General features: G+C 41.2%; 1 protein-coding gene across 1 annotated transcript; it reads right to left on the bottom strand.

Moving 5' to 3' along the window:
• Positions 1 to 7,875: 7,875 nt before the first annotated feature.
• LOC145985486 (uncharacterized protein T26G10.4-like) lies at positions 7,876 to 9,606 on the bottom strand. Its single transcript, XM_083119558.1, has one exon. The coding sequence runs from the start codon at positions 9,604 to 9,606 to the stop codon at positions 7,876 to 7,878; it is 1,731 nt and encodes a 576-aa protein (XP_082975684.1).
• Positions 9,607 to 10,890: the final 1,284 nt, after the last annotated feature.

Genomic DNA, 10,890 nt, shown 5'->3' with positions numbered 1-10,890 from the left:
TAAGTGTACAGCATTAGATATATCGTTGCGGGACCATATACATAACAAATTGGCCGTATGATAACCATAAGAGTCATGTGTCAGGTGAATATATTTCTAAAAAATTAATCCAGAATATTAAGTAACGTATAATCACGATAATAACTCTACTTAGTTTGACATACAATAATTACAGAGCCATTAGTAAATGACTATCCTCCATCCTATGATATAGGATCACTCAATTTAAAATACAATAATCATACGACTGTTCATCATAAAGGCAGTTTACATCATTAAATAAAGTAAATTTGCATTCATTGCATACAATTCATTTATAACACAATAAGTGGAAATTCACAAGTAGATAATAAACTCAAAGACACCGAAAAACAAATAAAATACAATATGATTTGCAGTTGCATAGACTTTGAGCAGAATATAATCCAATAATTAAATGAATATAGTGGCCTTTAACCAAATAAAATTCAATCATGCCATGGACATATAATAATATACAAACGTTAAATTATAATTAAAATTATATAAAAGTTATAGGTCCACTACTTGAAATATTCAAACAACCCTTAATCAGTAAGGCCGCTTACAATATTTAAAATATAGCTAATTTACATTTATTAGCATATAATTCATTAATAACCGATTGGCCAAGATAAAACAAAAGGCTAACATTAATATCCTACAGGGCCAGTCCAATATTACAGCTTCCCGGTAACATGCTCGGTAGGATATAGGTCATATCAGGTTTAAGACTGGTAAAGTCAATCTACTACTACTTACACAAAACAAGTCACCAGTTAATGAAATCGTCAGTAATTATACTTCAAGAGTTCAACAGGTAGGAAGGTAAAATCTTAGTACTGTCTAGCCCCTGTTATATGCTCAATAAAAATATCCCTGGACCATTTAATAGTGTCGCTCACAATAAGCCTCTTCATTAGGCCTGAGTATCGATCACTAATGCCCAATGCTCTAATAATACTATCGTTGGCCGGGTCCCATGTTCCAAGGGCTCCAACAACTAGAGCATCACATGTGACCCGCCACCCTTTTGCAATAAGTTGGTCAGCAAGCGATTCGTATTTTAGTTGTTTAAGCATTCGAACAGCTTCAAGAGATTCCTTCCTGTTGTCAAATGGTACAGCTACATCCACAATGTGACACGACTTTTTCTCATTAGAATATGCAACTATGTCAGGCCTTAGTGTGCTATTGCACCCCTCAACTCTTTTATTAATATTAATGATGGAGAATTTGGATGCAATCGCTTTAGCTATACGCTCTTGAATTGCATTGTGGCGCAGCTGCCATGCAGCAGAATGAAGTCTGCAGTGGTTGATCACATGAGGCAAAGTTTCGACAGCGTACCCACATCGCCTACACCTTTTATCTCCTTGTCCGTATCTAGTAGTACCATTTAATTTTACGGTTCCCAGACGAGCCTGGTGTATAAATCTCCAATCTGCAAAGCGGGTATATTTACCCTCCCTAACAAAGTGATTGGAGAAGTAGGAGGCTGAAGAAATGTCCATTACTTTTCCTTGGTCAGGCTTCTTTTTGATTTTAACCAAGTAAAACTCTTGAGCAGCTTTTCTGAGCATTGATTGTAAATAGCCACGTGAAGATTCATCAACAATTATTTTGTTTCCACTAGAGGGACAAGTAAATCTAATCTCCAGGGAATTTCTGTTGTTATTGAACGACCATTCAATGTTGAATTGCTTCTTCAGTAACACAGTTGACTTTCTGCAGTAGGACCAGGTAGAAGAAGTATCACCTCCATCTCTGGAAAACTCCTCATCATTCCTGCCATTCAAGTAATCAGTCAACTCAGACCATGAGGGATCCTTCCTAATTTTCCTTCTTACCACACTCTTCAATTCACCCAATGCCACTCTTTGGACATTCACATCAGGAGTCGTCAGCAATCTATATGCACGGACAATGCCCGAAATATCAACCAGTTCACTCAGGGGCAGAATGCCAGCACCACCCTTATCCGTGGACATAAAAACTATTTCGGGACTAGCCCGAGCTGGCAAGTTAAGCCACTTCTTAACCAGTCGCTTCAAAGCCGAGTCAATTTCTCTGAAGTTCTTTTTCATTATAAGTGAACCCCTAAGAGAATGCTGAAAGCGAGGCAAAATGAAGGACCTTATTGCATCAATTTTTTGCCACGGGGCAAGAAGACTAACATCTATTTTCTGCAGGTCTTCCGTGGCTTTAATTAGGGTTTCATCCGGACTTGAATTTGATTTGAAACCTGCCGGGATTCCCAAATAGCAATATATTTCCCCCTCCTTCAGAACCCTCATAGGGTTACCTCCAAGGAGAAAAGTAGAACCCTCTACTCTTCTTTTACCTTTACAGTTGACATGTAAAGATGCGCATTTTGGAGGTTTAAACTTCAAACCGATGGAATCAGCTGTTTTATGAGCTACGGTTAGCAATTCCTGCATCAAAGCGGATGATTTAGCAATGACGACTAGGTCGTCGGCATATGCTAAACATGAGTATGAATCACCAAGAAGTTTGTAGCCATGAGAGTCACTAACAGAAGTTAACTGACTAATAATAGACTCCATAGCGATATTAAAAAGGACAGGGCTAAGAGGACAGCCCTGTTTAACCCCAGCAGAGATTGGAATGTCCTTGGTATACCCAGTACTACTTCTAATTCGAGTGGTAGAATTAGAGTACATATCCTTAATGATAGTTAAGATACGATCAGGAAAACCAAATTTACGTAGGCTATCTAGGATGTGCTTATGAGGGACCGAGTTAAAGGCATTCGCCAAGTCGAGCCAAGCTACCACCACCTCTTTGTTATTTCTCCGTGCGTCATTGATAGCAGCCTGTATAATGAAGTTATGCTCAACACATCCCTCATAAGGCCGAAACCCTTTCTGAACACCTGAGAGAATTTCATTCCTTTCACAGAATTGAGAAATTCGATCTGAAATGACACCAGCATAAAGTTTCGAAATGGTGTTGCCAAGTGTAATCGGACGCCAATTATCCAAGATCTGCTTATCACCCTTTTTGTAAACTAATACCGTGTTTGATTTCTTCCAGCTGGCAGGAATACGATTCGCGTTCAGACATCTATTAAAGATGTATGTCAGTACAATACAGCCCGAATCATACTTCTTCAGAGCAGCATAAGAAACCCCATCAGGCCCAGGACTGGTATTTGCAGTTTTACCAAGTCTTTTTCTAACTTCATCGCAAGTAATTGGTCTGAGAGACATGTCATTGTTATCGTCACACACTTCCTCACCCTCGTCAGACGGCTCATTACCTTCTTCTGAGTTTAAATTATCAGGTAAGTCCAGATTAACCATCCTTTTACTTTTAAAGAGATCTTCAAAGTGCTTCTGAATCTCGGCAGCTTCAACCTCACAATATTGTGAGGATTGATTTAGGATGGAGTTAACCGCTTTCTTTTTGTTCACTCTAAATAATTTTTGTATTTTGGAAGCCTTCTGAGCATCAAATCTAGGGCCATTATTACGCCGATTAAACCTTCCGTCTCTAATGTTGGATCTTTGGGCAGAAGGATTAGCTCTCGGGTGTACATAGCTGGTATGAGTAGACCTACTGCTGTTGTTATTATTTTGAGGCTGATTAATTTCATTTGACTTGGGTTTCATAGCCAATATAAGACCATCGACAGTCACCTCAAAGTCTTCAAAATCAACAGCCTCTCTCAGCAATGTCAACCAATGGGATTGGAAGTTGGTTAGCTTTATTTCATTGTCATTCCTTATGTCAGCTGGTCGGTCAATTAAAGGGGCAGATTCCGGAGCAGCAATAAATTCATCAAGGATTATGTATTCCTCTCCGTCAACGACCATAATTTCCCCCTGTAAAGTCTGATCAATAGCAGTGGCCTGTGAAGAATTAGCTAGAGGGGAGAGAGAGAGGTTCAAATCCATATCAAGCGCCCTCTCGGAACACTGATTAGAGCCCAAATTATTACTAGATGAGACCCGGTTGGTCACAACATCCAACTCTATATCAATCAAACCGGTCTCTTCAACAGTATAAGTCTGAACACCAGAGGCATTAAAGGGAGACACATTGTTAGAGTCATCAGGATAAACATTATCCGTACTAGAACCAAATGTTTCATTTATAATCCTGAACTTTTCACCATTGACCCTAACTCCACTACTCGTGGTTTCTACATTATGATCGTTATAAGTGACTTGCCTCAATTCTGATGGGTTGGGGTCCGACTGGATGATGGGTCCCTCTAGAGAGTCAGAGAGGCAGCCATCCAGCTGATCCATATCATGCGCCCTCTCGGAGCACTGATTAGAGCCCAAATTATTACTAGATGAAACCCAGTTGGTCACAACATCCAACTCTAAATCAATCAAACCGGTCTCTTCAACAGTGTAAGTCTGAGCACCTGGGGCATTAAAGGGAGGCACATTGTTAGAGTCATCAGGATAAACATAATCCGTACTAGAACCAAATGTTTCATTTATAATCCTGAAATTTTCACCATTGACCCTAACTCCGCTACTCGTGGTTTCTACATCATGGTCGTTATAAGTGACTTGCCTCAATTCTGGTGGGTTGGGGTCCGACTGGATGATGGGTCCCTCTAGAGAGTCCGAAAGGTAGCCATCCAGCTGAGCATCACTGATGTCCTGGGCTTCTGGGATGGTCACCAGTTTACTAGAGTCCAGAGGACGACTCCACAACGCAATATCTTTGCTATTGCCTTCGATCCCGGTAACTTGAATTGGGATAGGGGTAGAGGTGGCAACAACTAAATTCTCCTTGTCAAGCAAATGAGTATCAGACGGGTTATCGTCATCGTCATTAACAGTCAAGAACTCGTTATTGTCCTCAAACAGTAAGCTTCCGTTGATCATCCCTACATAGCTTTTATTACCCGTAATGCTTAAAGTATCATTAATAGTCACATTATTCTCGACTACCAAATCTTCAACTACACCTAGGGGACTATCACTAACACACTCTTCACATGAGCTTTTACAGACCTTAAAGTGTGATTTTCCTTGTTTTAATAAGTCAAATAGTAACCCACATTTCGAACATTTAAAGGTCAGCAAAGTACCTTTATGGTATTTTTTGACATGTTTATATAGGTCATTGTGAGTTTTATATTCACCGAAGGTACCCCTTTTGGCAGAGCCACTAGCAATATTAGTAAAGCATTTGGTGCATTTAAATGTAGAAGGAAGAGGAATTTCAAGAATCACACTATCCTCTTCCATTGTTGATCGACACGAGCTAACAGACATATTAGAACAACAAAATAAGAATATTATAGTTCTTAGTTATAAACGATAACTATACCCGCTCTTAAAGATGGGATCTTCATCATCGGTCCGGTCCAGTCCGCCATTAAGTCCCGCTGCAGTCTTCAAGGTAACAGAGGCCAAATCTCTTGACAGGGCAAGTTCACTGCTGGAAGCGGCCTTCGCTGGTATGCCCCAGACCTAGGCAACACACCCCAGAATGACACGGACTGGCTCCTCACTGGATCGCAGTCCACCTCCTATGGTCGGAGCTGGCTCCCCGCCGGATGGCAGTCCACCCCTCCTATCAGGGGCTGGCACGTCCCTGAAACTTCGGCGAAACGGGGGCTGGCTCCCTGCTGGATGGTACTCCTCCAGAGCTTCGGCGATACGGGTGCTGGTTCCCCGCTGGATGGTACGCCTCAGCACGCCTCTGAAACCTCGGAAGAACGGGGGCTGAATCCCCGCTGGATGGAACGCCCCTGGAGCTTCGGCGGCACAGGGGCTGGAACCCCGCTGGATGGTACTCCTCAGCACGCCTCTGGAATCTCGGAAGAACGGGGGCTGGATCCCCGCTGGATGGTACGCCTCAGGAGCTTCGGCGGGACAGGGGCTGGTTCCCTGCTGGATGGTACTCCTCCAGAGCTTCGGCGATACGGGTGCTGGTTCCCCGCTGGATGGTACGCCTCAGCACACCTCTGGAACCTCGGAAGAACGGGGGCTGAATCCCCGCTGGATGGTACGCCCCTGGAGCTTCGGCGGCACAGGGGCTGGAACCCCGCTGGATGGTACGCCTCAGCACGCCTCTGGAACCTCGGAAGAACGGGGGCTGGATACCCGCTGGATGGTACGCCTCAGCACGCCTCTGGAACCTCGGAAGAACGGGGGCTGGATCCCCGCTGGATGGTACGCCTCAGGAGCTTCGGCGGGACAGGGGCTGGTTCCCTGCTGGATGGCAGTCCACCTCTACCAGTCAGGGCCAGCTCGCCTCTGGAACCTCGGAAGAACGGGGGCTGGATCTCCGCTGGATGGTACGCCTCTGGAGTATTTCGGCGAGATGAGGGCTGGCACCTGCTGAATGGCAGTCAACTTTTCTTCAAGTACTATAACAGAGAAAACACGAATATAAGCTAAAAGACAAAAAATACGCAGTTAGAGACTGTTCAGCCAAGGCCCGTCTCTTTTAAGTATATGCCAAAAAATATCAAAGTGTAGCCCGTTATTAATAATTAAGCTGATAAGAACAGATAAAAAAAACTTTATTACAGAAAATGCTGAACGAAGTTCAGAATATACAGCTCACCTATTTTAAAATGAGATTTCAAGTTGCACAGCCTTAGCTGGCAGTATAGACATAATATTAGAACAGAGTTATAAAATCCAATCAAAATCAAGTATTGTAAAATACAAATCAATTATTGAATTAGAAGATCAAGTTCAAGTTCATTAACTACGTCATCAATTCATAACATATCCAGTATAACCAATATGAGTATCGCTAAATATTCATAAACCATTTGAGTTTATGCCTCATACGCTTAAATAGTTCAAATTTAACATATGAACATTAACCCCACTACAACTAGGAGTTAAATTTGTCAATCTTCAAAGATGACAACGTATGCTATACTAAATAATCTCATAAGATACAACCATCAAATAAGCAAGCGAGACTTCAACCTTAGATCAAATATTCAAAAACACTAAAGGCAAGTTAAAACCAATAAGATTTAGCAATTGCATAAGTGTACAGCATTAGATATATCGTTGCGGGACCATATACATAACAAATTGGCCGTATGATAACCATAAGAGTCATGTGTCAGGTGAATATATTTCTAAAAAATTAATCCAGAATATTAAGTAACGTATAATCACGATAATAACTCTACTTAGTTTGACATACAATAATTACAGAGCCATTAGTAAATGACTATCCTCCATCCTATGATATAGGATCACTCAATTTAAAATACAATAATCATACGACTGTTCATCATAAAGGCAGTTTACATCATTAAATAAAGTAAATTTGCATTCATTGCATACAATTCATTTATAACACAATAAGTGGAAATTCACAAGTAGATAATAAACTCAAAGACACCGAAAAACAAATAAAATACAATATGATTTGCAGTTGCATAGACTTTGAGCAGAATATAATCCAATAATTAAATGAATATAGTGGCCTTTAACCAAATAAAATTCAATCATGCCATGGACATATAATAATATACAAACGTTAAAATATAATTAAAATTATATAAAAGTTATAGGTCCACTACTTGAAATATTCAAACAACCCTTAATCAGTAAGGCCGCTTACAATATTTAAAATATAGCTAATTTACATTTATTAGCATATAATTCATTAATAACCGATTGGCCAAGATAGAACAAAAGGCTAACATTAATATCCTACAGGGCCAGTCCAATATTACAGCTTCCCGGTAACATGCTCGGTAGGATATAGGTCATATCAGGTTTAAGACTGGTAAAGTCAATCTACTACTACTTACACAAAACAAGTCACCAGTTAATGAAATCGTCAGTAATTATACTTCAAGAGTTCAACAGGTAGGAAGGTAAAATCTTAGTACTGTCTAGCCCCTGTTATATGCTCAATAAAAATATCCCTGGACCATTTAATAGTGTCGCTCACAATAAGCCTCTTCATTAGGCCTGAGTATCGATCACTAATGCCCAATGCTCTAATAATACTATCGTTGGCCGGGTCCCATGTTCCAAGGGCTCCAACAACTAGAGCATCACATGTGACCCGCCACCCTTTTGCAATAAGTTGGTCAGCAAGCGATTCGTATTTTAGTTGTTTAAGCATTCGAACAGCTTCAAGAGATTCCTTCCTGTTGTCAAATGGTACAGCTACATCCACAATGTGACACGACTTTTTCTCATTAGAATATGCAACTATGTCAGGCCTTAGTGTGCTATTGCACCCCTCAACTCTTTTATTAATATTAATGATGGAGAATTTGGATGCAATCGCTTTAGCTATACGCTCTTGAATTGCATTGTGGCGCAGCTGCCATGCAGCAGAATGAAGTCTGCAGTGGTTGATCACATGAGGCAAAGTTTCGACAGCGTACCCACATCGCCTACACCTTTTATCTCCTTGTCCGTATCTAGTAGTACCATTTAATTTTACGGTTCCCAGACGAGCCTGGTGTATAAATCTCCAATCTGCAAAGCGGGTATATTTACCCTCCCTAACAAAGTGATTGGAGAAGTAGGAGGCTGAAGAAATGTCCATTACTTTTCCTTGGTCAGGCTTCTTTTTGATTTTAACCAAGTAAAACTCTTGAGCAGCTTTTCTGAGCATTGATTGTAAATAGCCACGTGAAGATTCATCAACAATTATTTTGTTTCCACTAGAGGGACAAGTAAATCTAATCTCCAGGGAATTTCTGTTGTTATTGAACGACCATTCAATGTTGAATTGCTTCTTCAGTAACACAGTTGACTTTCTGCAGTAGGACCAGGTAGAAGAAGTATCACCTCCATCTCTGGAAAACTCCTCATCATTCCTGCCATTCAAGTAATCAGTCAACTCAGACCATGAGGGATCCTTCCTAATTTTCCTTCTTACCACACTCTTCAATTCACCCAATGCCACTCTTTGGACATTCACATCAGGAGTCGTCAGCAATCTATATGCACGGACAATGCCCGAAATATCAACCAGTTCACTCAGGGGCAGAATGCCAGCACCACCCTTATCCGTGGACATAAAAACTATTTCGGGACTAGCCCGAGCTGGCAAGTTAAGCCACTTCTTAACCAGTCGCTTCAAAGCCGAGTCAATTTCTCTGAAGTTCTTTTTCATTATAAGTGAACCCCTAAGAGAATGCTGAAAGCGAGGTAAAATGAAGGACCTTATTGCATCAATTTTTTGCCACGGGGCAAGAAGACTAACATCTATTTTCTGCAGGTCTTCCGTGGCTTTAATTAGGGTTTCATCCGGACTTGAATTTGATTTGAAACCTGCCGGGATTCCCAAATAGCAATATATTTCCCCCTCCTTCAGAACCCTCATAGGGTTACCTCCAAGGAGAAAAGTAGAACCCTCTACTCTTCTTTTACCTTTACAGTTGACATGTAAAGATGCGCATTTTGGAGGTTTAAACTTCAAACCGATGGAATCAGCTGTTTTATGAGCTACGGTTAGCAATTCCTGCATCAAAGCGGATGATTTAGCAATGACGACTAGGTCGTCGGCATATGCTAAACATGAGTATGAATCACCAAGAAGTTTGTAGCCATGAGAGTCACTAACAGAAGTTAACTGACTAATAATAGACTCCATAGCGATATTAAAAAGGACAGGGCTAAGAGGACAGCCCTGTTTAACCCCAGCAGAGATTGGAATGTCCTTGGTATACCCAGTACTACTTCTAATTCGAGTGGTAGAATTAGAGTACATATCCTTAATGATAGTTAAGATACGATCAGGAAAACCAAATTTACGTAGGCTATCTAGGATGTGCTTATGAGGGACCGAGTTAAAGGCATTCGCCAAGTCGAGCCAAGCTACCACCACCTCTTTGTTATTTCTCCGTGCGTCATTGATAGCAGCCTGTATAATGAAGTTATGCTCAACACATCCCTCATAAGGCCGAAACCCTTTCTGAACACCTGAGAGAATTTCATTCCTTTCACAGAATTGAGAAATTCGATCTGAAATGACACCAGCATAAAGTTTCGAAATGGTGTTGCCAAGTGTAATCGGACGCCAATTATCCAAGATCTGCTTATCACCCTTTTTGTAAACTAATACCGTGTTTGATTTCTTCCAGCTGGCAGGAATACGATTCGCGTTCAGACATCTATTAAAGATGTATGTCAGTACAATACAGCCCGAATCATACTTCTTCAGAGCAGCATAAGAAACCCCATCAGGCCCAGGACTGGTATTTGCAGTTTTACCAAGTCTTTTTCTAACTTCATCGCAAGTAATTGGTCTGAGAGACATGTCATTGTTATCGTCACACACTTCCTCACCCTCGTCAGACGGCTCATTACCTTCTTCTGAGTTTAAATTATCAGGTAAGTCCAGATTAACCATCCTTTTACTTTTAAAGAGATCTTCAAAGTGCTTCTGAATCTCGGCAGCTTCTACCTCACAATATTGTGAGGATTGATTTAGGATGGAGTTAACCGCTTTCTTTTTGTTCACTCTAAATAATTTTTGTATTTTGGAAGCCTTCTGAGCATCAACACTACTACACTTTGATCTTAGCCAAAAGGCCGAGAAGCGATGGGTTTCATTGCAAAAAGTGTCAAAATGAACGTGAACAACAGCTTACCTGGCCGTGGGAGTCACAGTTCCGTTGACCCTGCAGATTTATCACAAGATTTCTGATCACAAGTGAACATGTATTTAAACGCAGCCCAGAAGGACACATTTAATTGATATGTGAGATTTGTCGATATGCACCACAATTTGTCAGGGTGAGGAAAGGAAGTGATCTGGAGTGACACTTTTTGAGGGCCAGGTACTTATACCAATGGCTAGCAAACAGGTTCCGTTTCCGGTGCTCTGAGAAATTCCCTCGCGCAGCGTGGATTTTCCCGCACTGGCGCACGATCG

This window comes from Lepisma saccharinum, chromosome 3 (assembly GCF_977018435.1).
Source record: "Lepisma saccharinum chromosome 3, izLepSacc3.1, whole genome shotgun sequence".
NCBI classification, from domain to species: Eukaryota; Metazoa; Arthropoda; class Insecta; order Zygentoma; family Lepismatidae; genus Lepisma; species Lepisma saccharinum.
Note: the sequence above shows the minus strand (reverse complement) of the source record. Positions and strands in the feature narration are given on the sequence as shown.

Bases quoted from the DNA above. Each gene is read 5' to 3' on its own strand.
- LOC145985486 (XM_083119558.1), bottom strand. From the start codon at position 9,606: ATGGAGTCTATTATTAGTCAGTTAACTTCTGTTAGTGACTCTCATGGC.